The sequence below is a fragment of the Fulmarus glacialis genome, unplaced genomic scaffold, assembly GCF_000690835.1.
Source record: "Fulmarus glacialis isolate BGI_N327 unplaced genomic scaffold, ASM69083v1 scaffold7297, whole genome shotgun sequence".
Classification (NCBI taxonomy): domain Eukaryota; kingdom Metazoa; phylum Chordata; class Aves; order Procellariiformes; family Procellariidae; genus Fulmarus; species Fulmarus glacialis.
Window position 1 is genome coordinate 25435 of NW_009223728.1, and position 26297 is coordinate 51731.

The 26297-nt window shown below is 39.6% G+C and overlaps 1 protein-coding gene across 1 annotated transcript in view; it reads right to left on the reverse strand.

Moving 5' to 3' along the window:
• The window catches only part of EXT2 (exostosin glycosyltransferase 2), a gene marked incomplete at its 3' end in the record, with an annotated part of 46700 nt that extends 21031 nt beyond the window's left edge, over window positions 1–25669 (reverse strand). The window contains exons 1-6 of the mRNA XM_009581895.1: window positions 25114–25669; window positions 24849–24938; window positions 19692–19808; window positions 16193–16388; window positions 12623–12762; window positions 11646–11739 (exon numbers count right to left, since the gene is read on the reverse strand). Coding sequence (XP_009580190.1) covers window positions 11646–11739; window positions 12623–12762; window positions 16193–16388; window positions 19692–19808; window positions 24849–24938; window positions 25114–25649 — 1173 coding nt within the window. The remainder of the gene's footprint in view (window positions 1–11645; window positions 11740–12622; window positions 12763–16192; window positions 16389–19691; window positions 19809–24848; window positions 24939–25113) is intronic.
• Between the last annotated feature and the right edge of the window lie 628 nt (window positions 25670–26297).

The window sequence follows — 26297 nt, forward strand, 5'->3', positions numbered from 1 at the left end:
TCCAGGAGTTTGTAGGGCTCCCTAATTACTCCAATTTCACCAGGCTGTTACTGTGAAGGGGCAGGCACACCTAACCTGAGTAGTCGTCAAAGTTACTTGGATCTGTACCATCCTTTTTATAAGTTTGTCCTTTGCACACTCCCTGTTAATCACACGAAACCAGACCTACAGTGAGCTAGACCTACGCTATCATTGATTCAGCAGCAGTCCAGAAAATAATAGAAAACAAATATGTGTGTGTAATTGCAGAGAATATTCAACTACTATCTAACCACAAGTTGGGGGTGGGGGGACGTTTCTTGACAAATGATGGACAGCTCCTGAAACTGAAAGCAATAGGTTTCTAGTCCCAGGGGTATTGCCTTCAAATATGTCTATGTTCTCAGGGTAGATCGGTTTTCCCTGCTGCAGGCATCCTGCTGAGAGGTGAGGTCCCAAGCAAAACACAGGAATCTGACTGCGAGCCTTTGAGGTGGCAGGAGCCAAGGGGGGTTCAAAGACAAGGCTGGCTGGTGGGCAGCACCTCTGAGTATTGCAGAGGTTAGAGGTTAGTAAAGCAGGAGCCACTGGCCAATAAAACAGTGTTTGGAGGGCCCACTCTACAGATAAATTGGGGATCTGTTTACACCTTTCCCAGCTTTCTGAGTTACCCACACTGATGCTTCCCACTGTGATCTTGTCCCATGTCCACCAGGATCTCCCCTCCTCAGCAGCTGCCCTGCTCTCTGCTGGTTGGCTTTATAACATGGCTAAAGGATGCTTGGAAACTTTTAATCAGGATCCAGCATCAAAAATAAATAAATAAAAGCACAACTGCTTTTATTTGTGTCAACTGCTGCAACAAGATCTGTCTTGTTTGAGATTTCCCATGACTGCTGTACTAATGCTGGGAGAATAGAAGCTTAAATTCCCTTGATTAGAGAAGCTAAACACAAAGCAAGCCCAGTGCCAATCACACACATGAAAGGACAGCTTTTTGAAGCAAGAAAAAAAAATCTAGGTAGGGTTACCACCATATTATAGCGGTCAAAAATCAGCACATACCTCAATTTCAGAGCTTAAGCTCTATACCAGGAAGAACTTGCCCTTTTGATGAAGACATGTTTTGCTCAGTTTCCTGTAAGCTATATAGTTCTATTTTACATAAGCATAAACATACACATACCCCCCCACACACCCAGTTCTCAACACTGGGTAACTTTAACCACTGACATTACTGCCAGCATTGCTTGAATACAGATATATCTTACTGACTTCTACATGGATAAAAGCTGAAGGACTGGCAGTCATGGTTTTTTTCCCATATCTATGGGAAAAATTCAATTTAGGACATGGTGCTGCTTTTTTCCGCCCTCCCCTCGATACATATATAACACAGCCTCTGCACTGCAATAGACAGAACTCACGTCTCAGGAGATTCCCTGAAGCACAGGCTATAAACACAGGTAGCAACACATCAGAAACAAAACAAGTGGTGAGAAGAAGAGCGCAGAGCCCGGGCTTGGTGCTGCTAGCTTACTGAAGCATTTCAGACAGTTGGTTAGTGGGTGTTGCATTCATGCTCAGGCTTAACCTAACCACCACATTCAGGATCAGGAAAGTTTTTCCCAATGCCTCAACAGGCACCACTGATATTTCTCGCTTTTGTTTGCTACAGTGTTGGGAAGCATTTTATGGTAGACTGTGCTGTGTGCAGGAACCGAGATGAAGTATTCTGTGGACCCCCTGGGACCAGAATTCCATTACCAGCTGAGTCCCGTTGCAGGAAATTGTATTTCTTAAGCTTAACCGTAATCTAACAACTTCTAGCCATGATTCCCTACTCTACTATTAGTATCCTGGAATATGCATGCCCTCTATAATCTCTCTCTCCAGAGCATCTGTACAGACTTAAGCCACCAGGACAGAATATGTATTCAAAGACAACTAATGCCAGGTACCATTTTCATTTCTAAAGAGCATTCAAAATTGTCAGCTAATGGAAAAAGAAAAAAAAAAAAAAAAGAAGAGGAGCAGAGGGGAAAGGAAGGAGCCAACCCCCAGGTACAAGTTACACCATTTGCAAGCCAAAGGGCATTACAGTATATTCCTAGCACAGCCCGCTTTTCCATTTGTAACAAAGATAAATAATTTTCCTATATACAGGCAGCTAAGAAACTCTTAGATATATCTGCACAATTTACAGACAAAGATTAAAGGAAAAGCCATCTAAAGATTATCTGGCAGCAGATTGTTTCTACAGAACATATAAAACTTCTGTAACTTAAAAGCCAAATGTTCCTGCTGTGTTGTAAGATACATTTGATTTAGTCATTAAAATAGGATCCAGGACTTCCAAATTCCATTACTAATATTATGATTTGACCTTGTACAAGTTATTTACGCCTCTATTCACTCATCAGTAAAATGGATACAAGACCAAGGTGTATTTACTACTACTATTTAATATACTCATATGCAAATTACTACAGCAATGCAGTATATTTATACTATACAGGTAAACGCTAAAGTTGTAACACTTTCAATAATGAAGGGATAAGTGGAGCAAGTGAATTTGATACAGAAATGTGATGTGGTACAGACTAAGCAGCAGCAGAGAGCGAGGACAGAGTAACAAAGAATGAGTGGAACACCAGGAGAGATGCTTAATCATCCATTTGTCTGCAGCTAACTGCTTCATGTGCATCACACAGAACATTTCAAATATTCTTTCTAAAAGAAGTACATGCCTTTCCAATTTTTGCATCATCTGGGTTTATCTGTAGTCTATCCAAGCTGTGTATAGCAATCTGCAAAGGGTAAGTACCAGAAGTCCACTCTGCAACAACATACAGACTTTTAAAAAAGACTCCTGATCTTAAAACCCCAAAAACATTATTATCTTAAAATAGCATAATTTCCCCCCTACAATTGAAGTTTAACCTTTTGTTATTTAGAGGCTGCAAACGTAGATACAAAGGCAGCACAACTGCATTCTATAAAAATTATTCATTGAGGTGCTGATTGCTCTCAAATTTCTGAGCTCTTTCTGAGAGTTGCCACGAGGACTGCTCTGCAATACAACAAGCATGAAAAGAGTTTTCTTCATTCTGGAAAGCAACAGGGCAAGACAGACAACAGGAAAAAAAAAAAAAAAAATCTAGGATAAGGATACTCTCCGCAACAAATGAAGAGGGGAGGAGGGAGCAATGAAAGTCTCATATATAAATGCCAAGGATTCTACAACTCCCCTGGTGATCCTGGCAGTAAGCCAGGAAAAAGTTTTCTCTTTCCTTTGCTGTTTGCAGCAACAAATCTTTCCTCTGGGGGAGGGGTGAGAGGGCTGGAACTAACTTCACTGCATCTGATAAGATGGCAAATTGTCCAGGCCTGACATTTATGGGGGACCCGGAGCTCCACTGAAGCACTCTGGGAGGATTAAAGCAGGGTTAGCCTCTCCAGTCGCACTCGTTAAAAATGCTACAAATGGCAGACAGATGAAAGTTCGTTTCAATTTGATAATGATGAATCTAAAGAACCCCGAGACAGAAGCCATCCCCTGTCCGGGAACGAACTGCAGCTGGAAGTTGAATATTCTCATTAAAAGGACTTGTAAAAATCTAACTATGCTCAAAGAGCTTCCAGTGTCCAGATATTGAAATGAAGTTCCGTTTAATTGGCTAACAAGAACTAAATCCCATCTCTTTTATGTGAGCTGCACCACCCACAGGAAAACTCCACCACCCCTTTGCTTTAACTCTATGCAAGACTGTTTCCCTGTAGGAATGGGATGTTTCACACACCGGCAGTGATTGCCTGGAGCCAGCAGAAAGGCTCATATAGCTGTCAGCAAGCTGATAAGAGTTGAAATTACTCTACAGAGCCCTCTTTAAAGAAGAGCCAAAGCAGCACATTAAATGAAAGGGAGGAGGGGTCAGAAAAGCCAGCCACTCATGTTGTTTTTAACGTGGCACTAAAACAAGTCATTGATTTATGCATGTGTCTTCAGCTCTGTTTGACCCGGAGTCTGAACTTTTCTTCAGGTCGGGGCTGAGGCGCATGGGACATGCACTAGAAAAACCACAACGGCTTGTCCAGGTATGCCGACTGTGGGAACAAACATTGCAAACTACATGTTTTCTATCCGTATTTTTTAAACTGAATTTACATCCCTTTTTAGTTTTTAATTGTCCACACAGGCTGACAAGACAAGAGGTTGTGATTGTCTAAAACTTTAATTAATAAAAATCAAGAATGCTGTGTGGCCACTGTTTGAGAGAGTATCTTGTGAGGCTTCAGGAAAGTGAATTATCCATTTATACAAACAAGGAAACCATACATCATGGTCAATATTCTCTCACTGAAGTGTCTGGCAGCCAGTGAAGTTAAGATGCATTTAGAAAACCACTTATGATCTGACAAGGTTATTCCACAAGGCCTTATAATACCAAGGTCTCCTGCAAACCTGAGTCCTGAAGTTGCATCACTGCGACCGCACCAGGTCTGACCAAATGGCCTTCTGCTCCTGCATTCCGTCTCTGACAATGGTCTGCAGCAGGTACCTTAGGAACTCCCTCACACAGACACAGCAAGCATAAGCCACCACTTCCCCAAAGTACTCTCCAGCTTCCAGAAGTCTGCAACTCAGAAACTTCTAAGCCAGAGGGTTTATCTTTGCATCCATCTCTGACATGTTCTTCTTCTCTGGATTTCTTCATTCACCCTTTATGCCAATAAAAACCCTTCACTCACGCAAAATGCTGAAGCAGTGAGTTCCACAGATTACCTACTAGTTCTGGGAAAATATAATCTCCTTTTTAATTTTTTTTAGACCAGATTCCCAATAATGCAAGTCCTAGGAAACATCAAATGAAATTGTATGAAACAATGTACAGTCATATCCATTCATGACCTTCTTATTTTATAGATCTGTATTATATTCTTGCTCCTCATCTCATCACCAAACGTTCATTTTCGAGATGAAGAGTGTTAGGCTATTTAATCACCCTTCTTGTGAAACCCTTGTTCTATTATACCCTTTTAAGATGGGAGAACCATAACTATGGACTGTATTCAGGGTGCAGACATACAACAGATTTACACATTAGCATAGTATTTCCCATTTTGTTATCTACCTCTTTTCTAAAAATTCTTTATATTACTTTTTTTGACCATAACTGACCATAGAATTTATATTTTCACATAACTATTCATTACAGCTCTAAGAACTCTTTTCCAAGTGAGTGCAGCTAGCTGAGAGGCCATCACTGCCCATAAGAAGGCTGTTTCAAATTGCATATATACCCCTTTCTTTGTATACAGAATTTCATTTGTCACTTGATCATTTGGTCATGCTGTACCTGAATTTCTTTGGCCGAAGATGTGCAAGTTCCAAATAAAACCTTTCCCAAAGCAGAATCATTCATAAGGGGTAACTGGCAAGAGCTTTTTCTGTTACTGTTAGCTTGAGCTGCAAACTTGCCCTTAAAAAGCCGTGCTGCTCTGGGGTGCTTACCTTCTACACAGCTACCTAATTTTAAGGAATTTCTTGTCTCCAACATCTCCACCTCTCTGTAAGTTTGGCTGAAATTGGGCATTAACAGAAATCAGAAGAGAAATCAGCATGCATATTGTACGTGATCATACCCTTGTTTCCCTAGGAAACCAGGATGAAAAGAATTCCTGCACTCAAGAACACTAGCTCTTCATTCCTGTACCACTGGAGCGCACAAAGTCACCCAGTCTTCCAGACTAGATATTAATTCCAAAGTTTTATTTCTGGGAGATGGGGAGTTTTATAAAGTCAAAAAGGAACAGGCACACAAAGCTTTCTTTTGAAAATAAACTCCTTACCTAAAATCCGTTCAGTGAGAAAGAATGCCTAAATAAACAGAGGAATAATTCTTGTATTCCCATTGCATAGCACTTTCATATTCTGACCCTATGCCTTAATGAGCCTATCTGTGTTAAAAGACTTCCAAGTATGTTGATATTTAGTGAGGAAAAACATTTACAAAATGTCTGTATATTCAGATAGACAGATTCACCTCACAAAAAAGAAGGGAAAAAAGGCCCAGAGGCTCAGATATAAGTAGAGGAAAACTTTTCATACACATTAAAGACATTTATGTATCAACTACAGTGGTAAAATAGTTTCTAGAGATTAACAGGCTTTCAAAGCAAAACATTAGGAAAACTCTGTTGAGAGGGAAACTATCCAAGGCATGATACAAGGCAAGCAGATACCAGCAAAGGTTTGTTTTGCTTTTTTTCCTTTACTTATTTCACTCTTCTTCAGGAGCAAGACAAAACGCCAAATTTCACATTTTGTCATACAGGTCTACTACATTTACTTCTATTTCTTGCCCCTCCACTTCTAGAACTTTGCTATTACCTGGGTGCTGGTTTGTGGCGCAGAGAAAACGAAGCACAAGGATGCAGCATCAAGTCTGCTGGATCAGTAGCTGTGCAGCTGAGCTGCTTTATTGACTTGCCTCCGGGCACTTCTGCCAGTGTTTCAGACTCCATATGGAACTATTTATGAGAGGGGGATGGTTCAAGGAAGCTTCAAAGAACATGAGAATGACAACATTACTGTAGAAAACAGACAAGACAGCAACCCCAGAGATGCATAAGTTTCATCCAGACTGCTATTAATTTTTGCAGCTCAACTAGCAGAGGCTCTTTTTGATGGTCAATATGTTGGAGTTTGTAAGAGTTATCTTATGCTGGACTCCAGTTCTCATGGACACAGGCTGTACATGTAGTACTGAAAATATGTAACGATTTTTCTCAACAGTGTAGACTAGACTATGAGCACAGAAACTATTCCCTTTAAGAGGAAAGACAGGAAACTGAACCAGGAATTGTTGAGGGCAAAATGTTCTGCAAGTTTGAACAATAAAAGTGTAAGTTAATATGGCTAATCTCCAGAGATCTCAGCACAATTAGGTATAATGCAGGGCAGTAGAAATTAATTCTGATTTCCCACACTCCAGCTCTGCTCAAACCAATAAATCTCTTTCCTGGTTTATACCATGTACTGTCTGACAAAACAACTGAGCAAAATAAAGTTGTATTATAGGAAATCACAGCCCAGGTCATACCAGCCATAGATTCTAGCAGATGATGACTCCAAAGCTAAAGCACCTGTATTTCATCCTCTCCATGACAGTATTGTGTGATGGTCATGATCAGTGTACAAACTGTAAGAAAATATTTTCAAATATGGGTTCTTATATATTTTAAATGTAACGATTTCTCTTCGCGAGCCTTACTCTCTTCTCCAGCAGATGTATGGCTAGAAGTACTCCCAGAAACAAAGTAAAAATTAAGCATAGAGAAAATTTTACTCATTAAAAGCAGACAATCTATTTCAATTTGAAAAAAAAAAAATACATATATAAGTGTGTGTGTGTGTATATATATGTGTGCATATATATATATATTTTAACCTTGATGCATGATCTCCAGAGAATCAACTGCAATAAAATACTGCAAGAAGAGTACCTAATCAAAAAAGAAAACTGGCAAGCTAACATTTACAATAAAATCTGTTTTAATTATGAAGTTTTCCCACTAAGGATAATTCTTATATCATAATCAAGACAACCACTGAAACCAAAGTAGTCGGACAGCAAGGCTCCAATCCCACAAAGGTTATCAGGTCCAGGAAGTCTGATAGGTATGATGAATGCATGCTTCATCCTACTACCAGGAGAAATTTAGAGCAAGGATTTGTTCTGTTTGGCTAAAAAGAGGATGATCTCAACCATACTCATGTCAGAACATGTCAACTGGTTTCTTAACTTACTGAAAAAGTACGTTAATTGGCAGGTACTGGCAACGCACGTTTCACAAGTCTTTATCAAAAACGTATTGTCTCCCCTAGTGGAGTTTTATGTGCAACAAAAACAGTTTTTGAAATAAAATCTAAACACATCCTAACTGCAAAGGAAACAGTGAGATGTTGTAAAACAATTTGCACACCAATTTTAATAAAAGCTCTTTGCAAAGATCACTTTTTCCTCATTTTAACATCAGTTGTGGACCAATCTTTTTCTAACTGTTATATCAAACTCCAACGTTTCACAATGTAAAAACAAGAAAGAACATGATCATTGTGATCTAACTATCTTTGTTTGCATCTCGGTAAGAGCAATGCTCGGTGAAAACTAGAATGGACTGGAAAAAACTAAACATACCACAATACCAGTTTCAGTCAGTCCTCTTCCACTTGACAAAAAACAAGCATTAAAATATTGTATATCAAGTGTTATTAGCCCTTGAAGTTAAAGCAGCAAAAGAAAATGGTTTAAATATTATTGAGAAATATGGGTTACTTGCAAAACCAGAATAGTTTGAAGCTTGTCTTGCCCTTCCATGGCTAAGCAGAATAAACAACTGCTATAGATCACATCTGAAAACATGTGTAAATCAGTCCAGTTCATTTGCAGACTCATTCTATAAATGGCTATTAAGTTGAGTTTCATTTTAGTAATTCCTTGCCCGAGAAACAAAACAGAGCACTTATGACAAGCTCACTTTGCTTCTGAACTACCCTTAGCACCAGCCTCCTCAAAAGGTTCATTCCAACTTCAAATTCTCTCTTCTCCTGTCATCACTTTAGCCTTATTTTGTGAATCTTTATTCATTAATTCCTGTACATTGTTGCTGAAGTGAAGACACTGAAAAAACTGGGAAGACATTTTGTCTAGCCAAAAAGTCCTAAGATACCTTCCCAAACGATTTAAAAATCGAAAGACAGCAAGTGAAGTGTGCAACTGCTCCCTGCTGTGAGACTACTGAGGAGGAAGGAAGCAAAAATCTGTAGCACAGGTGGAATATTAGTGCATATTTATCAATGAGGAAAAGCAATCAGGTTACTGGTAGTCTACACAATGTCAGTCACTAAGTACTTTTCCACCATATCAGATAGCTAGAACATGGAACCAGGTATCAGCAGGGGAATTTCACAGATGCTTACACTGGGACTTTACCTTGTAAATAGGGCTGACAGGACGTGAAATGTACGGATAACATGTTTAAGTATCCTTAATATGCAGGCAGAAATAAATTCACAAAGACAAGAGAAAGACAGACCTTGTGATTTCATCCTGACACTCTTACTACTACTCTTACACAATTATATCCACAACAAAAGCATCGAGATGTGAGAGGAACCTTTAGAAAAACTTCCCACCTTTGGTCAATAGAATCACAATTTCCAATATGTTCAGTGATGCTTTGGACCCGATGACAATGACTATTGCAAACCATCTATAATCCAACAAAATTCACTCCAGACACAGACTAGAACTGCATTCTGGGTATTAAAACATCTTCTATTTTAACTTAATTTTATGGAGTAACAGTTAATATAGATATCTTACAGACCATTTGAATTAAGGGGGGGGGGTTTTGTTTGTTTTATTGTGAATGTTTAGGGGGGTTTTTTGTTTGGTTGGTTTTGGTTTTTTGGTTTTGGGGGTGGGGTTTTTTTGTTGGGTTTTTTTTGTTCGTTTGTTTGGTTTTTACAAACTAGTGTTGTTTCCTGATTTCATACTTTAAAATTACTGTTTAAGCTGTCCATAACGTCAAGTGCATTCTCTGTAGAAGGAGAAAGCTATCCTGAAATGATTATTTTATGATATTAGTAAAATGGACAACAAGAAAATCAATTCCAACTTTAACAGACTATTAACGTCAGTTTTAAAGCTTTATTAGGCAAAACTCCCTAGTGTTAACATCTCTAAGTTCATGTCAGAGAAAAAAAACAAAATAAAGCAAAATCATGTTTCTGGAAGCTGTAATGGCAAAGCTGCTTTTTCACCTGCCATCCCTGGTGCCAACGTGGTGCTGCCAGTGGGCCCCACCAAAACGGTTCATTTGTGTGAAGGGACTAAAGAGAAAGGAGACCCCTGATGGCTGCTGTGATATTTGCACATTCTCTCTACAGAGAATGAAGTGATGCTGGCAACAGAATTCAGGTGTGAAAAGATATTTACCGCTAAATGTGAGAGTCTATTTTCTCCACACATACCCAGTATTAATATACACCGTGCAGCTTTTAGCACTGTCTAGGTAGACATAACTAGAGTGTTGTAAGCTACACCCTGAAAAACCATGCCCTGGGTCACTTTTTACAAGGACCACACAAAAGATGACTTTATCACTAAGGTTGGGTCAGGGAATGTCAGAAACATGTCTTCACAATTCTTGCAGAAATTCGACTACAGAAAACCCATGCACCTTTAAAAGTCACCTGCGATCAGATAGTTTACTTTTTCCCTATATACCTAGCTCTTACTTTCTCTATGCCTCAGCTCCTCATCAGGAAAAACAATTATAACAGTATCTCCCTACCTTATACATGCTCATGTACAATAAGGTGACAAGGATGAAAGATCCTAGATATAAGCTTACAATATATGTTAACATCTTTCTTCTTCACCGGCCCAAAAACGTAATCTATATATTCCAACCACCAAGAGAACAATGTGGTTGATTCCTAACCCCTAATCTGACAACAAAACTCTTTACACTTTGTGCAAATCATCATGCAGCTAACAGTCCTCATCTGTTGAGCTTGCACTTTATGTGTAAGCTCTAGAATTAAAGCAACTGATGGTGATAGTGTCCATAGCAGCAAAGCTAATAAACAGGAATCAGCATCAATTGGAGTAAACGAGAAGACATTTCCTTTTGACTATATACCCAGCTGACACAGACTTCATTCACGAGTTTGGACAGTTCGTGATCTCAGCTCTTCCAGTCACCAAATACGTAAAATCTCCCTCTCAGAGGAATTGTCAACTTAGTTAAAATATTTAAAACATTTTGGACTTAATGCTTCCCTCACATTTTGAGCGATTAAAATTTATCTACAAACCAAAGCTTCTCTTGAGATAAAGACAGACTCTTGAACTTCTTCTTTAATACAATTTAAATGCCATGTAGAAAAAAGAAACAAATACACACTGTGATTTCATCAAAAATATGTTATATATGAGAGTAGGCAGTACACCTGCATTCAGGGAGAGCTTTCATCCCAGGGTGCATCAAGAAAGCAGAGGGGACACAAGACAAAGTGAAACTAATGAAAGTGGAGTTTGACTACACTGGTAGAAACTGTCAGTCTCCACTCATGGCAAATATCACATGATCTTTACATGAAAAAGCAGATAGTCAAAAACCTCAATTTCACATTTCAGGAGATCTGCTGCAACCCAGGATGGGGAGGCATTGATCACCGTGGATGCTAAAGATCCTATAATATATTACACAACAGCATGTACATTAACATAGTAGGTTGGAGAAAATCCACTTTGAGTTAACTGAAGTCTGCCTACTGAAGTGTTCTTCTGCAACCGCAATCATATGCAATATTCTTAACTTCCTGACCTGATGGGTAACGTGGTAGTGATGAACAGCTGCTGTTCAACACATTTAGCTGCACCAGTGATGGGTAGAGACACAACATTGAAAAGTAATGGTGAATGCATATGTCTAGCATAAAGAAAGAAGAGGGTTGAATAATCAAAATATTAACATGAGCACAATGGATGCTTCTGCATTCCAAAAGATTTCATAGTAAGGCAGGTGTATGAACCTACACTCCAACCGTAAATAAAGGAAAATAATTTAAATACAGTACATTATTTTACCTGTCTTTGCATCTCTTCAATCTGTCGCTGGGGGACACTTTGCAGAATACTGTACATTTCAGGCATCTTTTCTTCAGGGATGACAACAGAGGCCCTATAAGCAAAAAACAGAAAACAAATGGTAAGATGAGAAGAAAGAAGTTCTACATTAAAAGATGTCAACAGTTTTTCCAACCCAGAATCTTGTCCTATTCTAATAAGACACATTCAGAAGATATTAGCAGAAAGAAGCAGTCTTCTCTCAGTGTAATTAATTATTCTGTAGCAGTTCCTTCACAACACCAGCCAGTCTGCCCACAGATAATGCCACAAAAGTCTGTGGACTGATCTGTACAGACAATCTAATAAATATGGAAGGGACAGAGCCCCAGAAATCCTGAATTCTCATCTCTGGATTGCCACTGACTTGCTGTCAGATAAGATTTTTGGAGTGACCAAACAGTAATAATGTATACAGTGCTATGTATACAAACTAGTAATTTTTGTACGTATTATCCTAAGATCACGTAACTGGGCATAGTGCCTGCATGGAAAAATAATCTAAGCTCTTAACACAGTGTACTCAGCTACAAAATAATTATACCTTTCAGTCTCAGATGAAATTAGGAATCATGATACAATATACAGAATTTAGCATTTACATGATGCAATTTTTAGCATATACTTTCCTTAAAAGATCCTGAATACAGACCAGTCCTCACTGAATTCAAGCACAAGATAGTAAGGCAAGTCTGTTTTAGAAAAAATATGATCGGCTACAGGATAACCAAACGCTCTGTCATCTCTGCCTCGTTTGTTTTCCTCTGCTATTTTTGATGCATCATATATCAAGGGCAAAGACTGCATGTATCTTACTCCGTATTCTATTCCCTGTAACCCCCAGTACACTTGACTTATCACACAGATTTTATTCAAATCACTGAATGCAGTGAAGTCTCTTAGGCAGTGGTTCGATGTACAATAGTGAGGGTACAGACCTCTTCCAGTCCAGAACCTCAGAGAAAGGTAAAATGTAGGAGTCGGCAATGATGACTGGGACACAGCCAGCTTGAAGAACATCGCTTAGCACAGCCTGTCCCAGGCGGGCTCCACGTAGAACTACACAGAACGTAGACTCCTGTCAACAAATGGTATCCAACACACAGATAAGATAAAAAAAGGAAATGTTAGATTTGTATTATATGTGTGTGTGCATATGTATGTATATATGTATTATGCTTTTATGCCCTTCCCCTTGTAAAAAAACAAGTCAAAAAGAAAATAGGCTTGCTCCGTGCAACCAATGTATTCTGAATTATTAGCTAATCCAAAATAATTAAGCAACCTTATTTTCCAGAGGCTCAAAAATATTGTAAGTGGAGAGATAAGAAATAAGCTAATGGAACTATTCTATGCTTTATTTTAATGGCCGAACTTCAGAATTCTAACTGAGAAAATTCAAAGGGAAAAATAAATTAAACATTTTGAAAGTGCGGCATAACAAGATGAGCAACAATTAACATGAACTTACTGAGTACAAACTGTATGAAGCCAACCTAATTTTCTTCCATTATAGGGCAATCCAGCTCTATGGATAGCAGAGAAGTAATAGATTTCATATCTTAACTTTAAAAGGCATTTGACATCTTTGATAGCATTTTCATAGGCAAATTAAGAAATCATGGGCTAGATAAAGCCCTCATAGGCTTTACAGTTACATAAATTACAGTTGCAGAACTCTAAGTATAAAGCAGTTAGCAGTGGCTCACAGGTAAAACAGCGATGGACCAAATAATCTTTCCCAGGTGCAACAGTGTTCAATGTGCCGCTTAGTTAACCGAGTAGCAGAATTAAGACCATATTTATTAGATCTGATAATACCTATGATTTTGTAGGATTAGCAAGCATAATGGACAACAGGATTAGAGTTTGACATTATATGGATAAATTGACTAAAAAATACCGATACATATAGGGCTCAACACTTAGATAAAAATAACCAACTGCACAAATATAAAGCACAAAGTAACTGGCTAGGTTTTGCACTATGCAGAAGAGGACATTTCCTACAAAAGGACAGGAAAATAAAGGGTATTCAACGTGTCAGCAATGTTGTGCTGTTGAAAAAACAAACCACTCCACCCACAGGTTGTATTAGAATGCAAAAAGAAGTATAATCTAAGAGACCTGAAGGAATCACTCACTCTTCTCAGTAATAAAAGACCTCAGAGCAGTGTGTTCAGTCTTGGGCAATGCACTTCCAGGGGTTAAAAAAAAAAAAAAAAAAAGGATGATTGCTTACCTTGAAAGTATGACCTACAAGGAAAGATTGACTATATCAATACTACTTATTCTGAACAGGTGAGGGCAGGAGGAAGATGGCTAAAGGGAGCTTCAAAGATACAAAAGTTGTTGCAAAAAGGAAGAATATAATCCTTACTTACTCATGTCCATAACACACAAGACAAAAAGCCATGAGTTTAAACTGCAGCAGAGAAGACTTCTTGACTATGCTGCACTCACCCTGTAAACAGGGACTTTAGTTCTCACTGCCACTGAGGAATCTTGCTACAGATTCAAGATCGCAAAATAAATGCTTGCAGAGTTCAGCTACACAAACAAGGAAAAAGCCCAAGTCAGTATTATCCCTAAGTCTAAGAAAGAAAAATTATAAAGTTGATACAGGGGCTCCCACAGATAAGAAAATATCTTTCCAGCTTGCGTTGTGTGGCCTGAGGAAAAGGAGCCAGGTGGCTCAGCAGGGCAGCAAAACACCAAAATGGAACTAGGAAATACAAGGGGGTTTGCTGGCTCTTCACTTGCTTCCTAACGCGATCGTAAGACCTATGTTCATATCCATAGAGTCCTAAAAGCCTTGAAAATCTCATCCAAGAGAAGATTGCAAAGAGGAAGCATTAGCAACCCAGAAGCCCAAGAGCCTGTCTAGTAGGAAGTCTGTAAAGGCAGTGCTGGAAAAGATGAACTGTGATCGCAGTCCCCCTTCCTCCGCCCTCAGACAGGAAGAGAAGGAAAAGAAGGGTGCGGGGAATGGAAGGAGCGGAGAGAATGAACACACGTTTTAACCATTGACTCACTAGATCACACAGCAGCAGGTGGAAGAGACTCTGGTAAGGTCTGAGAGGGGAAAAAAAAGGCAGCCCAGATGTGGACACACATGCTCATCTGCCCAGATAACCATTTTTCCTGTCTAGACAAAGGTTACTATAAATACATCTCCTCGCATCACCACTGTTATCAGCCAGACATTCCAAAGGGAGATGCAGGGCTCTGCAAAGGAAAGTATTTTAACAATCACGGCATGTGCCAGCTCTCTTCTGAGTTATAAAATCATATACAGCAAGATATAGATATAGATTCCCTGACTTGCTATCCTTGAGAAATCCAGTCTTTTAAAGAAATCTAATTTAAAGAAATAAAGCAAACAAGTATTTTTTTTTCCCCCTTTTGGCTGAAAGTTTAGGACTCGGAGTGACCCTTTCCTCCCTTTCCCCATCCTCCACAAGGAATTTTAAACATATTTCCTACAAAACATAACAGGAGGGGTGGAAACTTTGCCTTTCCTCAACTTGTTTGTTATTTTATCGTCATTTGCTGAAGTTCAAAGACAGATTATGTGCTGGTGGCCACAGAGAGAGCAGAGTGGCCTATGGCATAACTCACTTCACCACACTGCATGCCAAAGCACCTCTCTGTTAGTGAATTGCCAAGAGACACAGGGGTCTGAGAACGCTATCTGGTTTTATCTTCACTGACACATCAAAAGGCCTCTGGAAGTTGGGCCAAGGCCATGAAACACATTTCACCTAGATGTTTTCATAGCTGCATGCTGACAAGTCTTCTAGCTCAGTCTGTCATATCTGTACAGATGATTTTGTAAGGTTTAACTACTAAGCTGCATACAAAAAATATAATCTGACCAACTCTCCTTAAACGTAGCAATCTTTTTTGCCCGCAAATAAATCCACACATAAGCTCTTTAAAGTTCATTTCAATCTTCCCTCCAATTGACAAAGACATCCTCTCTTCCAAGCTTCACCTAGCAAGGCCTGGACTGTCATATGTGAGAAATCAATGCCAAACTCATGCCTGCTGAAGGTCATTTTGCCAGTTATTCTGGAAGGTGTAGATTCCAATGTTCTTCCCCAATTTTAAAGTGAGCAATTTCATCTGGCCTGCGGAAGTTTTTCCTCCCATTGCTGCTGGATTTGGCAGTATCTTCGTATCATTTTTTAAGTTCACATGACATTGTCATGCGTTACGAGAAGACCACCATGACCAATCTCATGAAGTTGTTACACATAACCAGAGTTTTCAAATTGCAGCGTAGTCTGCATATCAGTTTGAGTACATAGTTGTTGGGCCTCTTAAAAATAAGAATAAAGTTAGGATATAATATCCAAGCTAACATAAGGAATTATGCGGCTTCAAAACATAGCCAGCAAGTTAACTAAATACAAGGAAGTACCCTACCAGTGCTAAACAGGAACAGCTCCACAGGTAACACAGTCACCAAGAAGAAGAGAAGTTTGCAGGAGAGACAGCCTTACCTGAAGCACTTGAGGATAATCAAAGACTTGATTCTTGTGACAACGTTTGCGAACAGCAGGGACCCCATCTGACAGATTTGTACATTTGTCTAGGATCAACACTGATTCCCCGTTCTCAGCTTGAAGAGCTTCCAACTCAGACCGGTATTCTGGGTGCAGAGCCATCTGAGATGACAGAATGAAATACCTGCGAGGACTGAAAAACCACAGCAAGGTTACCTGACAGCACTGTGAGTTTACTTCCAAGATGCTCTAGAACACATTTCCTTCCATCCTGGAAAAGCAGAGCAAGATTAACTAAACGTGGACACACTGTCACACTCCGTATTTTCAGACACGGCTGGAAAGGGTAATGATGCAATATAATTATATCTTGGATAGTAAGTGGCTCAGCATTATTTACAACTTTGAATAAATTTGTACTTAGAAAGAGTGCTTATTACATTAGAATAGGCACTTGCATTATAACCTCTATTATAAACCGAAAGAAACATAATTTAGCTACATATTAAAACAGCTTGCTACTGATGCCAGGATTGTTTGTTCTTTTGTTTGGTGTTTGTGTACTATAACAGAGTAGATAGGACACTGAATGCTGCTGCTAGTTTCTCCTCCCATATATTTTCTCATCAATTTTAATTGAAAAAAGATGCTGAACTGACAACTCAGCTACCCTGTGCTTATTCAGTCTTGATATGGTGACAGCAGCCACAGGACAAGCTCATCTCATCAGCTGTGATTCAGTTCTGTCCCTTTCGGGCAGCATAAAGGCAACATTTCCAGTTGAAGGCCCATTACCCCATTCACTCTCAACTCCTCCCATGTTCCAAAAACATTAATATTTAAAATGTGCCTTAATACTGAACTGTTTCAAGACACTAATTAACATTGGAGGTAAAACACACAGGAATACAGTCTCAAATTAGGTGCTCACTGCTTTAAAAGTTATGTTAATGTTGGAAAATAGCATGTCATATAATTGTTATACTCATTCTCATCTACTTTGGTTTCCTTTTTAAGCGGGTCAGCTAAGTCAGACTGCTCCACTGCTCCCCATTGAAAGGAACACACAGCGAGTGCCTGCCCTCACGCTGCCAAAAGTACACAGGAAACCCAAGGCCTGCACTTAGGATTCCAGTTCCACTCCACGTGATGCTATCTTTAATTTACAGCTCTGAAAAGACATACAAACACACAATTTATAAAGTCAGACCTCTCCTGCTGCTCTTCTCACCTCTCCTACTCATTTTCATGCTGGTCACTTCAGTTGCTCCAATTAACAGATGAGACTTGCATAGCATTTTTTTTAAGCATTCTTTTTGCCAAGCCTCCCACTGCTACCAACTTGCTACCAGCAGCTCTACAGAATATATGTTTCTAGCAGAGGTAGATTTCAAGTATTTTAAACAATCCAACTAAAAAGGAGAGTAAATCAAAACCCCTCAGTTCAGCTCTGTAAGAGGAATAAAAAAGGGTTTGCCTTAAAAAAAGGAAATACTGCCACAGATGAGTGATAATAAATGCCTATAACCAGCTAAAAATTACGCAGGTTTGTTTGTGTATATGTTTAAAACCAAATTTTGCCTTGAAACTGTCATCATCCTATGACACTCAAAATCTAGCTATCAAATCTTACTACAAAAGAAAGTACGTCCCAGCTCCCAGGAAATAACACACTAGTGTAGTGGAATGTAGTAATTTACCCCAAGCAAGCCTGAATTCTGAGCATCATTCCCTTGTCACACTCCTCCTGCATAAAGCAATCGAACCTGTGAATGCACTTCTATTACTAATGCTAACTGGCCACTAGATGGTACTCCAGAGACGACAGTCTGTTCCTCGAAAAAAACCCACCCCTTTGAGAAGGTTGGAAGCTCCAACACCTTCACTGAACACAGACTCATGCATTGCATCAGCTCCCACATAACAGCTTCTCTTATCCGACCTAAAACCAGACATAGCATTTATCTGACTACGTGGACACGAACAATATGACTGCATCTCTCTTCACAGTTGGTTTTATACGTGCTGAAGCCTACCATCACGTTCATGCTTTCCAGACAGAAATACAAAGCGCACTTTCACTCTGTGTGGGACTGTAATAATACTTGAGATCTATGAAGAATCAATTGGGATGCAACCAGATGCCCCTACGCTGGCCTGGGCCAGGAGCGTCAATCAGTGGACACGTCATTTATGCTCATTGCCTCAGTCTGCCCATCTTTTAAACCACAACAGAGGTAAGACCTTGCTACAGCAAAATGTTTTCAGCTGTGCAATTAAGAGGCTTATGAAATATTAAAAGAGCAGTCTTCCATAATCAATTAAAACATGTCTTCCAGACTTCTACCTACTCTTGTTCTGAAGACATGAATGGATTAAAGAAACCACCACTTTCCAGGGTAGTTCATTTTAATGGCTAATTACATTCCCTGTTAAACTTAGTGCTTTTTTTCCCACTGGTCTTGCTTCACTTCCAACTACAACGTCAGGGGGGTTGTTTGTGTTTATGTCTTACTCCATTACTCTAAAAAAAAAAAAAAAAACAACAGTATTCTATTCGCATAACCAAATCAGCTCTCATTCTTCTTTTTCATGAGCTAAAAAAAAAAAAAAAAAACAACAGTATTCTATTCGCATAACCAAATCAGCTCTCATTCTTCTTTTTCATGAGCTAACCACACTAACTTCCTTAAGATTCATTCTGCAATGAATCTTCCCTTCAGAGCTGTATTTGCAGGCTTCTCCTGTTCCAAGCTCTCAATGTCATTTTGCAAGCTCTCAATGTCATTTTGAAAGGACTTCAGAACCACAAAAACATCTAAACTGATTTACAAAGAATGTATCCATAAGACATATAGAGGTAAAGATCACATCCTCACTCCTATTCTCCTGTCACTCATTCAAAGTTGGCACTGGCCGATACTACCTGAAGCACTCGTGTTGATCCCCAGGATCCCTTCTATCTCTTTGAAGTCACAATGGAGGTATAGCAACTTCTTTTATCATTGCAATAATGATCTTATGCCATTAGTTTGCTTTTAAGTATCCTAAAATAAATTGTCTGAAGTGATCATTTATTAGGGAATCTATATTGCTTTGAATTACTGCCCTGCTTTACTTACACTTTAAACCAAACATATTAACAACTACTTTTATTTATATCCGAAATATCTTGTCAGCTCACTGGAAATATTGAATCTAATTCTACTAGAAACACTGTCATGCTGTCATATTTCGCAGTTCAGTTTCTGGAGTGGGAAAAACAGAATCACTCCAAAAAATTCCTCAGTTCATAGCTAAACCACACATTGGCAGATGAGCCAAGGCCATTAGCATTGGAACCATCACATATTTTAATAGCAAGAGCTATTAAAAGCAACTCTTACAAAATTGCCCAAGCCCACCAAGAAGTTAGTAGCTGTATTTCTATTTTATCAGCATCAATATTAAACATGATATTGAATATACTTTGCCCAATTCATGGGAATTGCTTTACCCCGGTCCTCTTTCTGGCAGATCCACTTCTCCCGACAAAGGGCTGTAAACAGGAATACTGACATCGTAGCCTTGCCGGTAAGTCCATGTGGAAAAGCCTCCACCAGCCAGCAGAGCTCTGAAAAATACAAGGAAGCGACTTTAAACAGAGTATGTATACCATTCAAACTCGGAGCGCGATTTACTGATTGTCATTACCAGAACATCAACAAGACGCATGCTCTGAGATAAGTTTCTCCCTCAGCTTTTGTCAGTGGCATTGTTCATACAGTTTTTCAGTTCACTTTCGTTTTTGTGAACTGGGCTTACTGCCAGATTGGATCTAGTGATCAACCCTTACAATTGCGTATGATCACTGAGCAATGGACCATTTGTGCATTAATATAGGGAAATATAATCTATTGCAGTCTTATGATAATTTTGCATTTTTGCAAGCTTACATACCCTAAGTCAATTTTAATTTAAAGAAATACATTCTTAATTATTTACACTAGTTAACATATTCCTTGATGCCTGCACTAAAATAGGGTATAGCACAGCTCTCGAAGTGTTAGAGACAAGCTATATTTCAGATACAAGTCCAGGTACAATAACATAGTATTTTGGCAGCTTACAGTGACTCTGGACTTCTCAGGCTGGAAAACAAAACGGAATTGTTTGCAACTGTATTTTCAAAGTGATCACACAAACTAGTGAAATTTATTTCATTTTTATATTACACAAAAAAATGCTATAAACAGGAAACACGACAACAAGAACTCTGTATGTTCTGAAACTAAATTCCAACAGTAGAGGCTGCTTGGGACACTATGTGCTAGAGAGCATGGGAATCTAAAAGATTGATAAATTAAGATGTAATTCAACCTCCCAACTGGATGACCCTGATTGTCTGTGGCTTTTCCTAGATGGGACGACCTTTGCCACACAGAAGAGCTTTAAGAAACAGAAGAGAACAATGTGTACAGAAGAAAGCAATGTGTCATTCACAATGCCAGAAAAAAATGGCTTGTTACTATCTCCGATCCCAAATCAGGCTTCTTTGAACGATGCTAGTAGAGGACGTCAGCTTTTCAGTTGTCATTTTGTCTCCAGTGAGCAGGTGGCACCATGAACACATCATTCTATTTCCAAAAGAAGCTCAGATTCAGCTTCTTTAGTGAGACTTCTCAAACTGCTGATCAAACTTTCAGTCCTTTGTCACCAAACAGCAGGGTGTGCTATACTTTAAATTGCCCCAGGGATACTGGGTCTGCTTAAGGTACCATACAAAGTAGTTTGGAGAAAAATATTTCTCCAGTTCCAGTTTCTCTCCTTCTCTGTGGAAAGAAGCAGAACACAAAGACACAAAGACACCACTACACTAGGCACTATAGAAAGGCTCTTGAGGAGCTGTACCCATTGTAGCAGCTATGGCTACAGCCAAAAGCCTTATTATCACAAGCTTGCATACCATCACAGTTCAGATCTGAGCAGGCATGTCTCACCAGTAATCAGAACGGACACATCAGAACAAAAAGTCAAGGTGAGACTGGAAGAGGCACTGACAATCCATTAGTTGATATTCTTGTTTTCAGATATCACTGAATGAAATCCTTAGTATAGTGTTTGGAGAAGCACTTTTTCCACAGCTGTTATACAACAGATTATTATTATACCTAATTATCATCCAAGACCTATCATTTTTTCCCATCAGAACATGACACCCTGGATAAACACCAGTATGTTCTGCCTGTTCCAACCCCCGTCAGATGTCCCACAGGATACTTCACTTCCTGCTCTGACCTGCAGTTGTTCCGTGTTCAAACACCGGGATCACACTTTGCCACAAATGTGTTCACCCAAGCAGTCAAGCAAGCAGTCCTAAGTGTCATTTAAGAAGCTCTTTGAAAATCCCAGGCTCTGGATTAGAGGATCTGGATTAGAGATGCATTTCAGCTTGATGACAATTACAAAATCAAAACAACTTGCCCTTTATTACTCTTCACTCAGAACACAAACTATGGTAGGAGCAGAAATCAACTCAAGAACAGGATGATAAATCAAGTATGTGCTGAGTGAGAATTTATGTTCCAAATCAAGTGATTATTTTGGATTCCTTTCCAATGCTCCCCCCCCGCCCCACATTTGGTGACACATACAACGCTGCTATGCCTAGGTCTCACCCTTGAAGCTGCATGGTCCGTGTCTTACCCATATTAACTCAGTTACAAGCAGGGAGAAAAAAATTGGCTTGGGTGTTGCTGTTCTTGCACTTCATATCCCCCTCCTCCTTTTTTAACCCCCCCTAATTGGGAAACTACAACCAGATTGTTTTAATTGGATCCGGTGAAAACATGACAGCACCTCATCAGCCTTGAGAAAGCAGGTGTGTGTCATGCAGACTTTTACCGAAATAAACCCACAGGGAACCAACACCAGTTAAATAACTCCACTCAGTTTTCATTGTACAGTGCAGTAAGGGAGTAGAGATATTAACTCCTAATGTACTCAAGACAAATAATCCCTAAATTGCACTGATCATGGAGGAATGAGCCTGTTCCTGAGCAACTTTTCACCACTTTTCAGATACTGATCCTTCTTTCTCTCCAGGAAGTGCCCCAACTGGTCTGTACTCTGAATGTTTCTGCCCAGCAGCCATCATCATCAGCTTTCTGCCAAACTTTACAAGTCACTGAAACCCAATTCATTAACTGAAGCAGAACAAAAAAGTATCTTAGTTCATATGTTCAATTCTACAGCTACAGAGTAGGTTTGCAAAAGAAATCCTTCCATCCTCATTATTGTACCAGATTCAATAGCACTTATTAACAACTAATAAAGAGCTTATTTTTTAAGTTTTATGGCAGGAGATTACATATGTTATGGCAGCTAATACCAGCAACATAGCCTCAACGCCCACAAGGCAGACTTCCACCTTTGAAATTATGGAATAAAGCGCTTTTACATTGTCTTTGGAAATTGGATTTAAAGATTTAATAAACAAACAAACCCTTAGTGAGGTAACTTAGCTAAAGACTTTTCCAGATGTAAAAATATGATATAACTGAATTCCCCTTTGTGCACAAGGTCTTATTTTACCTGGATTGATATTCTGCAGCAAATCAACAGAGCACAACTCTATCAAACCTCACGATCCACTACCGTTTATCTATGTATGATCTCTGATATGTGCTGAACAGAGAAGGCAGGCCACACTCCCTCTGCAAACTTCACAAACATCATCTGTGTATTTCGCAAGCGATCCACAAAATCCCACAAATCCAGTACAGTTCAGACCAGTCATTCAAAACCAGCTGAACTCTGCCAATATACCTTTATTTTGGCCTGCAGTCTCTCACCCTGTGATGCTACAAACAACCGTCCTTCACACTTTAACTACCCATTCTGTAACACGTGTGGACATTCTCAAATTAAGAAAACACACCCAGGTCGCTTGTTCTGTTAGACATGAACCAAGATCTCCAGAGGTCTCCAAAATCATACTGTAACCTCATACTGCACCACTCAGGCCCTTCCAGGACTAGGTCCACAGTACCGACTTTTTCACAGATCCCTTGTCTTCGCACCCGTGACCTGTAGTACAGGTCCCGTACTACACCGCTGGCTGCCTTCAGAAAGGAGTTTCCACCTTTTCTCCGTCCCAAGCACTGTTATTGCCTCGCTTATGTATTACAGCTAGTGATCGTACAGCTGCAGGGTGAGTCAGTTTGGCAAGCTACGACAACAGCTGTATGCCAAAAAAGATTTGATTTTTTAATTCAAATTACTCGGCTTTCCATGTTAGCATGACAAACACCTACCAAAATAATACATTTCCTGCATACTAGGCCAAGACACATAAGGCCAAATAGAAATGGACATTTGACAAAAAAAGTTTAAAAAAAAAAAAAAGTTGTGCAGTGTAAGAAATCTACTGCATTCAATTAATAAATCTACTTCTTCGAAAGACACATGCATCCACAAACACGCAGTCCCAGAGCAGTCCATTCCATTAAACAGAGCACTGTCAAATGAAAATTCCCCTTAAGAAATATAAATCTTAAGATAACAAATACAGGTATTTACTGACAGATTAACAGGTTTGGTTACGTAGGAATGATGCTTGACTGCCCTCTTCAGGCTAACCCGCATACATATAATATATTTCATACAGAGAAGTAAAACAAAAGCCTTACTTCACAGTCAGTGATGAAATTACAATGAGTAAACTTACTCTTTGAACATGTCCAGAAAAAACATGTTCTGTTCTGGCATTGAAGGATGTTTTAAATCGTCTTTGGTGGAAAGAAATCAAGATACACTCCACACGCAATCATCTTAGCACAGATCCCATATCTCAGGCAAGATTTTGTTGACATTTGGCAGAAGAAAGCTAACCTTGACCTTCAAGAGAGGGACTGGTTACACGGGACCTAACTCAGCAGAACTAAGCACATACAGGCTAATCTAGTAGAAACATACTCAGTAACAGTATCTAAGCTAAATAAGTTTGTCTTACTCTTATTCCAGTTTTCTTTGCTTTACAACCTCCTTTCCTCTTCCAAAAGTAAACTATTCTGCAAGTGAAAATTGAGCTCAGGATTCACGCCTTTTAAGTTTCTGGCAAATATTTTCAAAACACACTTGCCAGAGAATAACTAAGAGCATTTGTCCGATTACTAATACATTGTAATTGTTAAGATAACAAAAACTATTGAAATTCACCATAGTTTTGTCAAGTAGAGCAGCTGCTTTAAAATGCCCTTGAAGCACCTGACTTCTATCAGAAAGTTGCAGCTACAATCATTTGGAACTTCTAATTTGCATCAAATGGGACACTCTGTAAAGCTTTCAGGTTCAGTAATACGCAAGATACAGGTCTAACCTCAAGGTTCTCCATCCTTACAAGCAAGCCCAACAGTTAAGAGCAAACGCTGACAGCCCTCTCCCATGTAAAATTAAGGATGGGGCTAAACTGTCAGATTTCAGGAGCAAACACTTGTCCTATACAAGACAGGGACTTCTCTACTTCCCTTTTTTGAGAAAAGAGGAAGTCATATTCCAGCTTTGTAAAGGTTAAGGAGCACATCCTTTGCTAATAGCTGCACTTCTGAGCTTGTTGCTTCTTTAATGGCATTTAAACCCAGATCTGTGCATTCAAACACAGCAAAACACATACCTATCTCTAGGAACATCTAGGGCAGTGTTATAATCCGGTGGCCCTCCAGGCAGCATATTGAAGAGCAAGTGATTTGTACCTCGATCCCACCTAAGGCAAAAGAAGAAACAGACAACAATTAGAAAGGTGTTCTCTACATACAGATGGTAAGTTCTGTCAAAGCTTAGCTCTGGCATTGACTCACTGCATCCTCCCCTCCTGTATTAACCTCATGTTTTTCCACTTTGTGTTCTTCAAATTCGCACACTGAAATTTCAGTAAGTACCTGGATAACTGTGCCAAAGCCTGAGCTGTCTCCTTGATACGGAGCGCGTTCTGATTGAGGACATCTACGGATGGCACAAAAAGGCAGGCCCGGTTGACATCGTCAGTGTAGAATTCGCTGTCAGAGATGGCAGTTAGCAGCTCATTGTATTCCCTGGAAATGGTGTTGCTCACTGACGTGCCATATTCATCCACATACTTTTTCAGTGAGTAGATGTATACCTTGATTTTGTTTTTGGGATTGAAGCCACATCGATAGACGTCGAAGCAGGTGTGCATCCTGCAGCTGAGGTCTCCCCGCTCAGGAATGGGGCTATCGGCGGGAAGCTTGACCACAGGCACATCATGGACACTGCGTTTTTCAACGGTCCAGTCACTGGATGACTCAATGGAGTGAGGCCAGAACTGGAACATTCCTGTGGCAATTAGGCCAAGCAGAACTATGGAAAAGAGAGTGATGTAGTAGATGCGATGCTTGGTTTTCATCCTTGGGATGAGGGCTGGACCCCGGGTGTTATATTTGGCCGACGCACACATAATGGAATCAATTATCTCTTGTCTCTACAAAATAGAAAGAGAGAGGTTTTAGGATGAACTCTGGAAGAGATACATAGTTATCACAATGCAGAGAAACATCCAGTTAACCCTTTCAAGACAGGTTCTTTGCCTCAGCAGATTACAGTAAAATTTCTTCAGATGCTCACGTCCCACCGGAACGTAAGATGCCAACTGGGACTGCCACTTGGCAAGGACAACATGAGGCTGATCTGCTGAGCCTGGTTGTGATGGCCAGTTAACAACCACAAGTCAGAAAAGGACGTGGCTCGGGCAGCGAGGGGAGGAATAAATGTCAGACACTACAGAAGTAGTGAGTCCTCGTAGGTGCCACTCCATCTACATCTAAGCATATTCATAGTGAATACTAATAAAAAAATAAAACGCTCATCTACAAGTGAAGAGAAACAACCTGGATACCCTGCAAAGGGCTTATAACGGGGCATCGCACAGAACTCAGGATCATGATATTGCTTCTAATGTAAAGGTGCTTTCAAACTGAATTTTAGAGGAGCCCCACATTATCCGACTAGAATGATGCTAAACTACTTCTGTAGGTATGTCAGGGATAAAAGGAAGACAAGGGAAAATGTGGGCCCTCTCCAGAATGAAACGGGATACCTGGTTACC